The sequence below is a fragment of the Lethenteron reissneri genome, chromosome 30 (genome assembly GCF_015708825.2).
Source record: "Lethenteron reissneri isolate LAM-NWPU_2019-01 chromosome 30, ASM1570882v1, whole genome shotgun sequence".
NCBI classification, from domain to species: Eukaryota; Metazoa; Chordata; class Hyperoartia; order Petromyzontiformes; family Petromyzontidae; genus Lethenteron; species Lethenteron reissneri.
Genome location: NC_083808.1, coordinates 3899339 through 3915995, shown reverse-complemented (window position 1 = coordinate 3915995; position 16657 = coordinate 3899339). Strand labels below are relative to the sequence as shown.

General features: G+C 47.2%; 1 protein-coding gene across 4 annotated transcripts in view; it reads right to left on the bottom strand.

The window, feature by feature from the left end:
- Positions 1–16657, bottom strand: part of LOC133349421 (synapsin-2-like) — a 115309-nt gene that overhangs the window by 13940 nt on the left and 84712 nt on the right. For all 4 annotated transcript variants that reach the window (XM_061562834.1, XM_061562835.1, XM_061562836.1 and 1 more), the window contains exons 8-12: positions 11247–11309; positions 8227–8369; positions 7947–8021; positions 5650–5752; positions 2005–2127 (exon numbers count right to left, since the gene is read on the bottom strand). In XM_061562834.1, the coding sequence (XP_061418818.1) occupies positions 2005–2127; positions 5650–5752; positions 7947–8021; positions 8227–8369; positions 11247–11309 (507 nt within the window). The remainder of the gene's footprint in view (positions 1–2004; positions 2128–5649; positions 5753–7946; positions 8022–8226; positions 8370–11246; positions 11310–16657) is intronic.

Sequence of the window (16657 nt, the reverse complement as noted above, 5' to 3'; positions counted from 1 at the left end):
CAACGAGTCTGTGTGCAAAATGTCAGCTCGATTGGATCACGGGAAGTGGGTTAAAAAACGACCGAAAGATTTGCACGGTCGTAAGCAAGCAAGCAAGCACGCAAGCACGCAAGCAAGCAAGCAAGCAAGCGAACTTAATATTAAGGATTTAAAAAAAATAACGACACGTTGCAGTCTCGCGCTCAAAGACTCCACACAGTGATGGAATCAGCTTGTGTGCAGGCGCTTAGTTGCTTGGCGAGGCCGTGGGAGATGGAAAAGCCTTGGGGAGGCCTTCATTCAGCAGTGGATGGATTAGGGCTGCTATATTTTTGATGCAGCCGTAAGCTGGTTTACAAGAATGATTCACGGATGATGATGATGAGTCAAACACACAGGAATGTGGAATTCCCACCACTGGCTAATGGAGGTGCAATTATTGGTTACCCCACCCCGTTACTGGCAATTTGATGATTTATCGTAATTAAAGTTCACGATTAAATTGAATGCAATTTTTTTTTACATTGTGATGAAAGTAGCAGGCCACTAAGTGGCTGCAGGGGTCACGTGACCCCATTACATACAACATGTACAAATTAAAAGATATTGATGGATACACGCGTGATTTCAAAACTGTACAATGAGCTCTAGAATCGATCGCTATTCTCCAACTGGGTCAGGACCATTGACAAACATGAGCACTGCTTCGTGAGCACTTGAGCAGTGAATCAATTACATGTTTTACAGTTTAACTTTACCTCGTACATCAAACCAAATATATACAATTAACAAAATTTGAATGTATTGATTATTTAAAAGGTTGATCCCATTTTGCCATATCCCTGGCTATTTTCTAAGGGAGATCCGTTGTGTGTGACCACAGAGTTGGAATTGGTGACTTGGATGAGACAATCAACTTATCGGACTTGAGAACCCGATTTAAATCACGGGCGGCTGAAACCTGGATTTGAACCTCGGCTTCTTAGCGGTGTCACCTCGGCAATCTGACCTCTGTACCCAGCCAACCACCACTCAATACGATGCTCCGTTGGGCAATCATCGGTTACCGGGCTGACACCTACCAACTCACGATGTCAGAGGGCCTGGGTTAATCAACCCTGACGCCTGATTATTTGGAGTTTGCATGCGTCTCTCTCTCCCCGTGGTCGCGTGGGGTTTTTCTCCGGGGTCCTCCGTTTATTGCCACTCCACGTTTAAAACGTGCATTTAGGTTATTTACATTGTTTTGCTGCTATACATTTCCGCCTGATAGGCCACTTTGTTGAGCTCTCATTTGTGAGCCAGGTCGCTTCTAAAAAAGAAGCGGATATTCTTTGGGTCTTTCGGTAAAGTCACGAAGATAGGTTCAAAGAAAATAACAAAAAGCTACGACGTTTCCATCACAACACAAGCGGTCGTCATCAGACCAGGTGGCTCGTGGGAGAAGAGACGACCACTTGTGTTGCGATCGAAACGCCGTAGTTTTTTGTTAGTTTCTTTGAACCTATCTACGTGACTTTACCGAAAGACCCAAAAAATATGAATTCCCTGCAGTCACGAAAGCTTTAAGTCTAGATTTAAGAAGCTCAGTGGACCTTACCTGGTAATGATAAAAAATATATTATTTTTATATATTTTTTAAATGATTTGTTTACCTTTACTATACTTTGTACTCCTATCGTGTTTTTGTAACGTTCTGACCCACCCCTACTGGACATCTATGGAAAAAGAGCTTTATACTCGATGGTTCTTCCGGTAAAGTCTCACCTGATGACGATTGCTTGTGTTGCGATAGAAACGTCGTGATCTATTGATTTTCTATCTACGTGACTTTACCGAAAGAACCCAAGAGTATGGATTCCTGCAGTCACGAAAGCTTAAAATCAAGAGCTTTATAGCTCATCGGATTCCTCCTGCATAAATACATATTCTGATTATTGCCGATACCTGGATTTGTACCCCGAATTTTGGCAGTGCCACTAAGCCTCATCGTGTCTCCCGTGTGCCCCCCCTCTCCCGACGAACCTGTGGGGACGGCGCAGGCGTGCGCGGCAGAACTTGGTTCATGCGCGCGACCACCAGATCCACGATGAGCGCGCGGTCCTCGTCCTGATGCTCCCCGAGCAGCGGCATGGAGGAGTCCATTATCTTGTCACCCACGTGGGGGGGGGGGGGGGGGGGATAAGGGACAGGTGTCAATGATGCTCTCCGAGGAGCAGCATGGAGGAGTCCATTATCTTGTCACCCACGTGGGGGGGGGGGGGGGGGGGGAATAAGGGACAGGTGTCAATGATGGATGCGGAGCAGCGGCATGGAGGAGTCCATTATCTTGTCACCCACGTGTGGGGGGGGGGGATAAGGGACAGGTGACAATGATGCTCCCCGAGCAGCGGCATGGAAGAGTCCATTATCTTGTCACCCACGTAGGGGGGGGGGGGATAAGGGACAGGTGTCAATGATGCGTGCGGAGTGTACCATCGCAGTCATCGGTGCAGGAGGCGCCGGCTGCCAGATAGAGCGGGGGAATTCAGAGGGCACGTCGTTGTTGGATGATACAATAATTGCATAGGTTAATTCATGATAATTATCAATATTAATTATACAGAGCTCAAATTAATGTGAGTTTATGGTATGCTACCACCCAGCCTCATACAAAATGAGTCAGCTGTACTTATATATTTATTTATAATGTGGTACGCTTCACAAGATATTTCTTCTCTGATTTACAAGTATCATCACTTCGTTTGTTTTGAGATGCAAGTTGATTTTTTGTACTTACTTCATATTTATCACGCAGTGGGCGATGTTGCTGCTGCGTCTAATCCCAAAAGGGTAAGTTACAGGTAATGTTTCAGCGTTTGGGACGTTTGGCCAATACCAGTGGACGCTGTGTAGGTTTTTATTTTAGCTATGGGATGAAATCGGAAAACTCGGAAAAAAAAAACCCATGCAGGATAAGGGCGCCACGGTGGCGAGATGTTAGCTACCTCGCCTGATATGCAGGAGGTCGTGGGTTTGATCCCAACTCTGATGCCTATTGCTGTATATTTGGAGTTTGCATGTCCCTCTCCCCGTGGTCGGGTGAATATTTCTCCGGGTCCTCCGATTTTTCCTTCCACATTTAGAAACGTGCGTTTAGAGTATTAGGATGCAATACATTTGCACATGATAAGCCACTTCGTTGAGCTACCATTTCTGGCCAGATCGCTTATTGAAAAAGAACGCTAGAGCTCAATGGGCTTTACCTGGTACAATAAAAAATAGTTTATAGCGGGGAATATATAAACGCCACTCGCACTCACACGCTGCAGCACAGGGGAAGAAGCACACAAACTCCACACAGAAAGGCGCCCAGGTCGGGAGTCGAACCGAGCCCGTCTTTCTATAAGGCACAAATGTTAGCACTGTACTCCCCGTGCCGCCCCACTTAGACACTCATTTCAAGCTGTGATCGGTGAGAATTAAAATCGTGGTTGTGAGTCGACTCAGCCCTCCCGTCACCTCTCCCCACGGTTTGTCAAATGAGCACTACATTGTGAGAAGCCAACAGTGGTTGTCCTATGAAAAACCAGGACCCCGGCATAGGAAAGTGTAATTTCCACCACTGGCTCAGGGCTGTAAATGGGCCACGTGTGATTGTAAATCCACTTGTGAGTAAACATGAATTAACACTGCCTTGTAACAGCATGGCAGTGTTAATCACCTGCGTGGACATTTTTTGTTTACACGCGCGCCTGTGAACGACTGCCAATGGAGTTGTTTAAAACACTCTTTGATTTTTCACTTTGATTTATTTTTTTTACAAAAAAACACTTGCATCTCCTTTCCAATATCACGTTTGGTGTGTGTGAGGAATAAAAAAATCAACTCGACAGTCACTTGTTTGAATGTAAACACGTGCCCTTTTAAAATATTCTTTTTACAAAGTACAGATGGGCCCTGAGACTGACATCACCTTGAATTAGCCTGACATCTTTGATCTTGGATGCTAAGCAGCGCTTGAGCCTGGTTAATGCTTTGATAGGAGGCTGCCTGGGAATGCCACGGGTGCTGCTGTAGCGTTAGGCTGTGACGGGGGACAGGAGATGGCGATACAGCGGTGGACTGAAGCTATGCGTGCGGATGCCAGAGGTCGCAAACGGGTTTTGATTCCTTATCCGTACCCGTACCCGGCCGCACCAGGGTCGCAAATGGGTACCCGTACCCGGCCGGTCGGGTACGGGTACCCGTTCCCTACCTGTACCCTACCCGAAATGAGTGACAAACGATTACTCACCAGTGACTCACGGCCTACCCGTACCCGGCCGCACCAGGGTCGCAAACGGGTACCCGTAGCTGGGTATCGGGTAGGGTACGGGTATCGGGTACCCGGTTGCGACCTCTGGCGGACGCGTGGTGGGTTTTTCCTGCAAGGTCCTCCAGTTACCTCCCTCATCAAACTAAATACCCATGAAACTTAATTTGGAGCTTTCGTGACCGCAGGAATTACTCTTTGGTTCTTTCGGTAAAGTCACGTATAAAGAGAAAATAATAAATTAAATAATAGCATACGACATTTCTATTGCATGCTAATTTCCTCTATCCCCCCCCCTCTCTCTCTGCCCCCCTCTCTCTCTATTTAAGGCCTCGACACAGAGGCGTGGTTTCTCTGTGTGCCCATGCGTGTGTCTCTCTCTCTGTGTCTCTGTGTTATCTCTCTCTGCTTATATGCCTACATGTCTCCGGTTCTGTGTTTGATCTCTCTCTCAAATTTAGCATTCTCTGGAAGAACGTAATCAACCAGGTAGGGTGTTGACTGTTATGTTAGCCGACTCTCTGTGCTGTATTGCATTATATTTCTAAGTATACTAGGTTTGTTTTCTCTTTCATTTATACCTGATGATGATTGCTTGTGTTGCAATCGAAACGTCGCATGCTATTATTTAATCTATTAATTTCTCTTTATACGTGACTTTACCGAAAGAACCAAAGAGTAAACACCCATGAATTGGGACCCGTCTGAATTTAGGTCGTGGGATTCGGTTTCGGCCTTCCATGGGGAAATAAATGGCACCACAGTATTATTATTATTATTGTTTCCTTTGCTTTTGATCGAATCATATGGATGGAAGTCAGAAGCTAAGCAGAATTTTGACCTGGATAGTGCGTTTTTAGGCGACCACCTTCCATAAAACTGGTTGCTGTAGGCTGCTGTAGGGCTATGTTGTTGGCAGCACAGAGCAGTGCAGCGAAATCCATTGTTGTACTGCACTATCCTCCCCTGTCTATGCTCTCTGTATTAACCAACCCGCACTCATCTCCATGGTATAGAATGGTCAAGTAATAATAATAAAAATACCCACTGGCAAACTCTCATCCAGCAGTGGAACGATGAATGTGGTGTGTACAATGCACATTATTATTATTTTGTACTGAACTCTCATTTGATTCGGAGGAAGTGATGCAACGGGTTTAGCCGCTTTTCGAGCGACGCAATGACAGTGATGGAGGGGAGGGGAGGGGAAGGGTAGCGGATGTAGTTGAACTTCTTTCACACCGTACGTAGCCAACCATGCTAATCAGTGGTGCGGGGGAAGGACGCACAAACTAAACAGAACAACGAGCAGTTTAAAACAAAACAAAAAATGGAGTTCCAAAAATAAAAATGAGAATAATGGGAAAGGTCGACACCTCGATGATGTAGTCACGACCGTCCTTGCCGTGCACGGCCTTCACGCCGCAGACATCGAGGCCGCCGAAGAGCTCAGCGCAAGTGTCGATCCACATCCGGTACCTGGAGGGGGGTGGTGGGGGGTGTGCAGATGTGGATCCATGGGACAGTGATTGGGCCGGTCAGCGATGCCAAAGCAGAGCAAGGGCAAATATCCCCTCTCTCTCTGTCACCAGGAGGTGAAATACAGGGTTGTTGAGACACGCACAAACGCTGCCTCTTTTGGCAGGGACCCATTTGGGAACGGTGGATTTTACCATCTTTTGCTGACACTGTTGTGACGAGGGTTGCCACCTCTGAGATACAACAACAACAAAAAACGGGAACATATCATGGGCAGAAGAAGATCTCACAATGTCGGAAGAGGGGAGCACGTGCATTTAAACGTGTTGTCTTGCGCGGTGTATTGTTACGCAACTGACAACAAATCTGGATTCTTAATGCCCTGGGTAGACTCGCTGATTTCCCAAGACATAGGGGAGGATTCGGGAAAAATCAGGACAGGTGGGAACCCGAGATGTGACCATCATCTCGTTTGGGGCTTAATATCTCACTGAATATTCTTGGTTCTTTCGGTAAAGTCACGTAGAAGGGAAATAATAAAATAATAAAAATAAAACATCTATTTTTATTATTTGTATTTTTTATTTATTTTATTATTTCCCTTCTACGTAACTTTACCGAAAGAACCAAGAATATGAATCCCTGCAGTCACGAAAGCTTTACATCGAAATTCTCACTGAATATTTTCCAGGGTACTGGATGACTGGAGTCGTATTCACGTCACTAGTCGTAGCCACCGCAACAGTGAGAGGTATACTGGAGGTGGTGTTCAGGATGCTAATTATTTTTCATTGAGTTGCCGGCCCAGACAAACTTGGCTGAAAATAAGCCATGGAAATCTTCCATTCTCTGGCCTGTAGCCTCCAAAAAAAAATCTCATTCCCACAAATAAATGATCTCCTCTCTTCCAAGTCCTCATCTGTATGCACCCACCCCCTTTATAGCACAGCATCTTGAGATGGGGTGGCTTTAGATTGTTTTGTAAATCCAGGTTGCATTATACAAGCGGCTTATTTTGGAAAACAGGTCGCCGAAGCAATTATTTTGGGTGCTACAAAATTCACATTTATTCCCGCTTGGCAACGCATGACCAAAACTGGTTTCAGTGGCACAAGCAACCGGGGGGAGGGGGGGGGAGATGGCGATGGGGGGTGGGAGAAGAAAAAGGAGATCTGAGGTCTTCAGCTCATACGATAAATCAATTTTAAAATTATCTGTGTCCAAGGGAGAGATTATCATTAATCTAATCTGGGATGGTAATCCATAACCGAAACGAAGCTTACATTCGGAAAGCATTTTTGTTGAGCACTCCTTCAGCCCCCCACCCTCCACCCGATTGTCCTCACCCCCCCCCCACCGGCTACCCCGTCACCCCCACACCCCACACCCCACACCCCAACGTTATTTATCCGTTCGCCTTGTAAATTAGTGATGCCTCCCATGGTCACAGCGCAATAAATACAGGAACAGCTGCCACCGTTTTAAGCATCAAATTCTCATCTGGTGTTTATCTTTTTTTTTAACGAAAGTATCAATTGTGTACAGTATACACATATACAACAATATCACTCAAAGCTCATTTTCATGCGATTAAAGAATACGCTCCGTGGAGGTCGCCGTGTGATTTAGAGGTCATGGAGCTGTGCTGGTACCACTGAGATCCTGGGTTCAAATCCAGGCAGCTCTCGGGGACTGAACCAATTTCTCAAGAGCCGTGAGTTGATGGTCTCGGCCTGGGCACCTGATGATTGTCAAATAAATGTCGCATTAAATTTTGTTTCCGCACTTGACTTTTGTCTGTGTCGTTGGAGGGTAGGAAAGTGTGCCCTCTAGAGTTTGGGGGTGGGGGGTGAAAGGTCACTTGAAGAGGTCTCAGAAGTAGTTCTGTGATATCTGCTTCCGTGGGCTTCTTCTCCAACACAGAGGGGTTCCCTGCTCTGTGAGAGTTTCTAATGTTGTTTTTTATTTGGGCTCATAATATTACGCCGCTAGCACGAGTGGGATAAGAAAAAAGCTAATTTAGAGCCTGTACAATAGTCGGAAATTTCCTCTCCTGACTTCATTAAAACAAGCGTTAATCTTTAAGCGACCGATCCTTAGAATGTGACCTCGTGTGGCCGAGCGGGTGGAGAATATTTTTTTAATGAGAAGGTCCCCCCCCCCCCCTTTTCATCGACACTTTGTGACCACTCACCTGTCTGTCATTGCAATTTGTTCCAGCATGGCAGAGCCCGTGTTCGCCTTCCAGTTTCCTGATATGGAGGTTCTCCTGGGGGACAGAGAGACGATTACATTGATGACGATTGATGACGGTGAGCGATAGGCTGTTGCCAATCAATGTTGGCCTAACCCTGATCCAACGGTTCCAACAACATTCTCAACGGTGACATTGCAATGGGCATGCGGGGCCCACGGGCCTCAGGTTCCCCACCCCTCGTGTGTACGGATACGCGAGCCCTTTGGATTGCCCTCACATGTAGGCCTTGTAGTTGGCACCGATCTTCTGGATGCGGATGTCGTATTTGGAGTCGACGTACGGCTCCACGGTGGCGTACGTCTTGGTAAGCGCCACGACGCTCGCCACGTCCTGGAAGTCGTAGTGGTTGTCCACCTTTACCTGGAGCGCGTGCCGAGCGACCGGAGGAGGGGGGAGGAGGACGAGAAATGTGAGAAGGAGGAGCTGTAATGTGATACCAGTTGACTCGTAAGCCACGCTGTGGCCAACGGTCAGACCGGCGGGCATTGCGTGAGTGGCACAAACCCCGAGGTGCCAAATAATTAATTGGGGCCCTCAATCCCCAATGCGCCACAGGCCAACGCAGAAATCGGTGGAGTGTAAAAGTAATCCTCCAGTTATAACCAATTCTGCGTTCGTCTGTAAAACGCTGAGATAAAATGACGTTTGCCACCCCTCGGATTTGCATCACGAGTGGCTGCTTTGAATGCCCACCTGAAGGGCAGGACTTGTCTTAATGGTTGTTATGCATGCAGAGGAGAAGTGCTGCTTAGTCTCACCCCTCAAACCACTCGCTTACATAACACGTCGCTTCATTGTCACTCTCAAAGCAACTTCCCCGCAAGTGGATCTGTAACTCTGCAGCATGCGACAGGCACTTGGAGCCGGTTGCGATTTGGGTTTTTCCAGATTTTTCAACATTTTAATTTTATTCACTGCGTTAATTCTGTCAGTTTAGCAAGATTTCTACCCTGCTCCTCCGATTTTTGCTGAAGAGTGCTCTGGATTTTCAAGATTTCTGGATTTTGGATTTCCGGATTTTAAGATTTCTGGATTTTCAAGATTTTACAAGATTTCTCCACCCTCCGATTTTTGGTTAAGAGAGCTCTGGATTTTTTCTGATATCTCTCCATATTTCTATAGATTTTGTACAATCTTTCTCTAAACATCTCTGGATTTTTCCGATTTTACTATTGTTCAACTCAGACATAAATGACGATGATTTATAAAACGTGTGCATTCTCACATATTTAAGCTATTGCGACACGAAACACAGTAGTCCTGAAATATAATGAACGTTGAAATGAATTCTCAGCCTCTGTTTTTAGCTCAAATCCTTTCTCAGGTCATGACAATTTAAGTAGCTGTCATATTCCCTGATTTTACGATTTGAAGGTAATTGAGGAATCAGTTATTATTATTATTTCATGATTAAATCTGGGGCACCTCTTTCAATGACTTAAACTGACCAGGTGTAAAATCTAACACTCTCCAGCAGTGTGCGCCTGCGGTCATCCAGAACAGAGGCCGTACAACGTATAACGACGACGCAATGCCCGATCCACAAACACGGAGGAGACATCAACGGCGATGCACTCCGCTGCCCCTGACGCGGTCATCTTGCTCGACCACCTGAATGTGAAGTTGTAGTTGTTACTCTGCACCAGCCATTCGGAAGAAGACCAGCGTGGTGAAGTATGGTAAAAAATAAAACCCCCATGACCGGACACGAGGCAGGGAGGCCTCAGTGGAGCAGTGGTTTGGCAAAGGGGCTGAATATTAGGCGAGCTTAAGTGCCCACGTTAAATTTCAATTATCAGACCCTTGTAAAACTGTGACGAGCCTTACTGCATCATGCTGCATCAAGTCATGCCCCCCCCCACTTTCCCGTGTCATCACCACTCCTAGCTCATCACGTCTAACCTCGATGCGTCACAAGCAGATGCAAGGAAGAAGGCCACGACCCCTACACAATGTCCCAATCAGCCTTGAGTTTTCTAAACCACGCCGAGTACGCGGTCGACGCCTTCCTTACTTACCGTGTCACATCCTTAACCCGCAACTCAGCTGTGATTTCAAAACCAAAGCAGAGGTGGCGTGCGTCACACTGCAGTGGCACCACGGCGAGTTGGCAAGACAAACCGTGCTGCCTCGCAACCTTTACGAACACATCGCCACGAGTGTGTTGTCACCCGTGTTACCGTGTTGCGGTTGGATGTGTGAGTCTGTGTGTGACAACGATATGAATGCCACGACACCTTTTGGGACTTTATGGGGCAATCGGCATTTCCCCAAAAATTGTCATGGGCAGTGCTTTTGACTGTGAGCAGCGATGGCAAACTGAGAAGGCGATGGCATACAGTGACGGAGTTCTATCTAGCCAATGGAAACAGAGATTGGTGGAAAGTGTTTGATGAGCAATGTTTGCTGTAATGAGCCACACAACCTTAGACCGATTTGATTGGTTGTTTCCATCCCAGTTGTCCACACGGAGGAGCAGTAATAGGATTTATCGAGCTGGGCAACTGATTTTTTTCTCTCTCTCTCAATATTCCTGAACATTGTGGTTCCTTGGGATAATCATTCCTAGCAACATTAACCGTACCATTTTTCATTGTAAAATAGTGTATAGAAAAATGATCATCTAGATCATTTGTTCCTCGGCGTAAAATTGTCATGTTCAATATCCTAGAAAAAAAAGTTTACCCACTTAAACTTTTCCTGACAAAGTAACCTTTTTTGTGCGCGTAAGTCTAAAATAAAATAGAATAATAATAATTACGTAGATGGGAACAAATCTTCCCTGGTGGGAGCAAACATTGGCTAGAGAAAAAATATATATTTGGGGGCAACCAAAATTTGTTTGGACCGCCGTAGAGTTAAACTATTTTTATTATTTCACCACGTAAAGCCGACTGAGCTATATAGTTCTTTTTCAGAAGCGACCTGGCCATAAATGATAGCTCAACAAAGTGGCTTATCATGTGGAAATGAATAGCAGCCAAATACTCTAAACGCATGATGTTGATTCAAAATGTGGAGGGAAAAACCAGAGGACCCGGAGAAAAATCCACGCGACCACGGGGAGAGAAACACGCAAACTACAACTATACAGCAGGCGTCAAGGATCGGGATTGAACCCACGACCTCCTGTAGACCAGGCGTGGCAGTTAACATCTCCTAGCCACCGTGGGGCCTAAAGGTGTCGTAGGCGTCCTGGTGTTGGAGAGCGTGCCGCAACCCCGTGGTCACACCCACCTTGCCCACGCCGGCGTGCGCGTGTCCGATCTTCACCACAACCGGGAATGTCGGCGTCGTCAGCTGAGTGAGAAAACAGCCGCAAGCAAAACATCACGTGGAGCGACCGTTAGTGTCACAGGCGGAGCAAAAGTGCAGCGATCGAAAAGGCCCGGCGTCCTCGTCAGTGCTTAGAGCAGGCGTCCTGAACTGTGGGAAACTTCGAGGGCTTTCTTGCCCGCGTTTCGCTATCGTAGTGTCGATATAAAAATTCACTCGACCGCTTGTTGTCAATTCGACGCGCAACATTGTCCTCGGCCGCCCCATGATCTGAGTGCGCTGTTCCCCGGGTCGGGTTGCGTGCCGAGCGAGCATTTGCTTCACTCAAGCTTTCCCCCGCGAGTTCAGCTACAAGCTTAATAATAAATGAATGAACCACATTGAATGCACGTGTCACACGAATGTATGTGTCGCAGGTATGCATTGGTCACAAAAATAAGCCTAAAATGTATATTCATACTTGATTTGAAGCTTTTGTGACTGCAGGAATTACTCTTTGGATCTCTCGGTAAAGTCACGTAGAAATAAAATAAAATAAATAATGTATATTCATCATGGGACCTCCTTTGCCAGTACCAAAATATGAGAATAGGTTTTTTTCTGACAACAACACATGTGGAGATGTTTAAACACCAAACTGAAACCTTTTACAAGGAATCATGTCTGCATTAACCACAATGCTTGTAGTCTAACACCGTTTTTAGACTAGGCTAAAAAAAAAGTTGTCTTTGGCAGGGAGGGGGGGGGGGGCTTGTGAATGCCTTCACCATTGCAAGGATGTTGATAATTATAAGATTATCCTCTATTTCACTCCCCAGTGCGGTCCATTGGCATCTTGAGCCTGGACATAAATAAAAAAGTTTGAAGACACGAACTTTAATCGGTTTGGGACAAATAAAATACCTACCTATCCTCTTGGTTGTGAGTGCTAAGCCCTCATATATATTGAGAAAATACATCATAGGCCGGACATAAAGTCAATAATGCCCACATAAATTGGATGCTGAACAGTTAATTAAATTCAACTGCCTACAAACGGCTGCTTTGTGCTTCGACGCAATCGATGACAGCGGATTGCCTCGCAGTGATGTCCGAAAGTAAATTTCATTGCCGTCTTGTTTGACAGGCCCCTGAACCACGTCTGGTTTTTTATCTCGTTGTTGTCGCGCTGTGCTTTTTTAAAAATCCTTTATATTAAGTTCACTTGCGCGCTTGCTTGCTTGCTTACGACCGTGCAAATCTTTCGGTCGTTTTTTAACCCACTTCCCGTGATCCAATCGAGCTGACATTTTCCACACAGACTCGTTGTGCGTGACAATTAATGTTCCTAAATTTTTTTTCCTAAATTTGACACTTTTTAGGACCAAAATATTATATTTAATTACCAATTGCTTAATGCTGCCATGCAATCATCTGACCCATAGGTGGCAGCCATCTCAAGCCAGAGGACGAGAGGACTCTAGCCGCCACGCATATAAAGGATTTATAGTGAAAAACTTTGTTTTTACGGGTTATACTTGTTCCCCTCTCCCGAACGATTACACAATCTGCGCCACGTCACGAGACGTAGATCCATTCAGAACTCCCTCGCAGCAGTGCGCACATCCGTGCTGGAGAATGTCCCGAGGAAGTGGATATCACAGAACCACCTCTGGGACCCCGTTTTACGCAGTACGGGGGCCGTGGCTAACTTTCCCGACATGCTCGGGGCGTTTCCGTCGCAGTGGTTCGACCATGGCTGCTCACGATGAGACAGGGTCCAGAACATCATCGCCGGGACTAGCCGGACGTGCGCCACCGTCACTCTGATCACACGGAAGCTGTCACTTCGGATCGAATTCACGCGGGGGGGGGGGGGGGGGGACGTCGCATCGTGGAAAATTCCTGCGGGTGCGCAACGCCGAGCGTCCAGGACCTTGACCCCACGACCCCGGCTTTGTCCCTTACCCCCTTTGCTCAATCGCTTTAAGCACCGCTGACGCAAAAGGGGGTCCCTCCCTCCACCCCCACCCTCCATCCCCCCTCCACCCACCGCTTTCATAACTTTCGAAAACTTGAAGTGCGCCGTGCCGCCGCCACCACCCCTCCCCTCCCACCCTTCCGGGCTGTTTGTTTTTTTGTGGTTTGCATCGTCACCGTCGCTCCGAGGGGTTAATTCCCGCGGCACGCGAACACAAAACAACATTTTGCTGGGGAGGACAAAAAATAAAAACCGCTGGCTGGGCATGGCCGCGTACGGAGGAAACGTGAACCCGTCACGAGCAAGCACGCACGCGCTGCACGGGCGAGTGTGCGTGTGCGGCCCGCCCCAAAACAAACAAACAAAAAAACGACCGCAACAACAACAACAACTTTTATTCGGCTGTTCGCAATCTGGTTAGAAAACAAGTCCGTAAAGGTGAAGTAGCTAGAGGTGTCTGAGCGTGTGAGAATTCGACGGAGTGGTCAAGGAGAGCCTCATTTGCAAGAGTGCCCTCGGTGGGGGTCACCAACATCATAAAAGCAGAATAAATAAATAAATAAAACTGGAAATCGGGGAAAAAAAGAACCGCATGGCAGGAGATGAAAAAAAACTGCACAAACATTAATGGATGTTAAATAAAATAAATGTTCCGTAACGAAAGTTGGTGAGGGCAGTGAGATCTGCAACTTCTTGCTCACATCACTGCTGGCAGAAGGGCTTCTAGGGGGCCTCTAGGGGGCCTCGAGGGAGCCTCGAGGGAGCCCCTCCAGAGGGTTTATTTGGCCGACTCTTCCACACTGGCCTCGTGTCTTGGAAGAGGGGCGAGGAGTCCCCACCCTTTGCCCCATCGCATACAACCTGCCGGTCGACTCACTGCCGTGTCTCTATTTATACTTCAGCGTGGATAAGAGGCGGGAGGAGAAACCTGCTCATTCATGATCTGACATTTCATTAATTCCATTTCTTTCCCTCTTTTGTTTACGGAGACAGCGTTAAGCCCGGCTTTGTCAGAAAATGAAACAAGCTTGCTTCACTGCGTTGCCAGCGAGTGCTGACGTGATACGAATGCCAACAGAAGGGCTTTCCACTTGAACATTGATGAGATGCGGTGGCGAGATGTTAACTCCCTCGCCTGGAATGGGATCTACCCTTCTGTGGGCAGTTCTCTGAGGTGGAGAGTTTGCACTGCTCCGAATGAGCGAAAGAGTTCTTAAATGGACACTTTGTCTCATGACATATTGGCGGCAGAACAATGTTAATAAAATCGTGAAAAACCATAGAAAATAAATTACACGCCTAATGCATTATTCTTGTTTTCTGATCACTCTTAATTAGTGGCTCCTCAATGTTACGGGCGGATCAACTCTTTGAAGGCAGAGTTTGCAAGTGGATTAAAGATGCTCCAAGCTGCGGTTTGACGTCAACACCTGGTAAACATCCAAAGTCGGGCCAACGTTGGAATGCGGTTGAAACCGTTGACTCAACGTCGGCCCGACGTTCGACGTTGACCGGGCAGCACCGACTTCCTGTGTGTACAACTGGTGATGAGAATTCAATGAGCTCGCAAATCGTACTATATCTATATTTTGTTATTGTAAGTGTCTCCGTGAACTTGCCAAAAAACTCGCTTGCGAAAGGCCCGTGTGCAGGAGTTACCACATCCTGTTGGTGCCGCCCTCGCACGCTCGTCACGAAATGCCTTAACAACGCGTTCACTTATTGATTAATAACTGCGAGAACAAAACGAACTTAGGTCCTTATTTCACTTTGTTTGACCGCGGGGTTCAACCACCGAGCCGCCCACGCAGAATCATTCCGAGAATTTGCGTACGCAATCCTTCTCGGGTCAAAGGTCACGCGGCGATCGCCACCCTCCCGATTGACGTGATGATTGACGTGATGATTGATGTTACTGATGTGGCTGCGCAGGCGTTTACGAAGTGGAGAGAATGAGCTCCACGGAGGTCAGGTGATGAGGTCCGTTCATGTGCAGGAGTGAGTGGGGCGGAAGCAATCCTGGGTCATGAAGGATGGCGATGAGGTTGAGAGGCCTTCATCCAGCAGTGGATTGGCAATGTGTGATGATGACAGAAAGGTTAAAGTGCAGCCCTACAATTTTTTGGTAAATGTACTGCTGGTGGACGGGACTCCACGAGAGGGAGCTCTAGGTAGCCCTTCTCGAGGGTATTTGGCCTCCTTATCCATGTGAGTCAGACATTTGCGAAGAGTTGAGAGTACCCACACTTTATCCAACCACGCATGACCTGCCGATGGATTAACTGTGGCCTACCCATTTCTACTGTGGCGCACCAATTTCAGTTTTTACTGGACATCTGTGAAAGAGAGCTTCAGAGATCATCAGATTCCTCGAATCTCAAAGAAGATGCTGATATGGATTCTACCGCTCGGTGGACAGAGGCAGGGGGATCGAAGGAACTCGCTCCATTCTTTCAACTGCCACGGCGGGAGGTCGAACCGGTGACCTGTGGATCGCACGTGCAGTGTGCTGACCGCAACACCACGGCAGCATACCCCAGCGACGTAGATGTGGCTGCATGTTTTTTTGGAGGAAAAAAAAATTCTCTCGATACGCGCAATAACCTCAGAATAATCATTTGAATTATACGGCACTTAAATGCCTCTGCAACTCAAAACCACTTTACATCATGTCTCATCTGAACCATTAGAAGGGGACCCCCCCACCCCACCCAGTGGCGGCTGTCCCTGTGCAGCACGCGTTGAACGCAGCGCCGGCCTGCAAGTGGACATTGATCTGCGGGTAGGGGACAATGATTGCCGACACGTGTAATTCCCAATTGGGCAATTTTCCGGTGTAATTTTTCGAAATTTGGCAAAATGTGGACCACAACACTGGCGAGCCATAACCCACTCTTTCTCGAATGGCGTCGTGGGATATTTAATGGCAACTGTGAAGCATTATTAGTATTACTACTGTTAACGCACCCGCAGTATTAACCGGGGTGGCCTGCCGGAGTCGAACCACGAGCCTCTGCGGCAAACGCACATCCCGCCGGGGCCGGGCCACCATCCCGGCAAAATAAGCTCACCGCTGCACGTACGGCGCACGGAAATGCAATGTAAGAGCTACGCGAAATTAATCAAATGCAAGTGTTGATCGAACGAACCTGTGAACCTTGACCCTGGTATTTTCACTGCTAAGGCATAACGATGCATTATGGCACGTACCGAAATGAGCAAGGGACCTATAAATAATCTGTAGGTGGGGCGAGGTCAGCTCTGATAATTACAGCCGATTATATGAGTAAACTACCATTTTTACATCGTAAGGCCCTCTGAGCTTTATAGCTCTTTTTTCAGAATTGACCAGGCCACATTGGCTTGTTATGTAGACAATTATAGAGACTAAATACTTTAAACGCATGTTTCT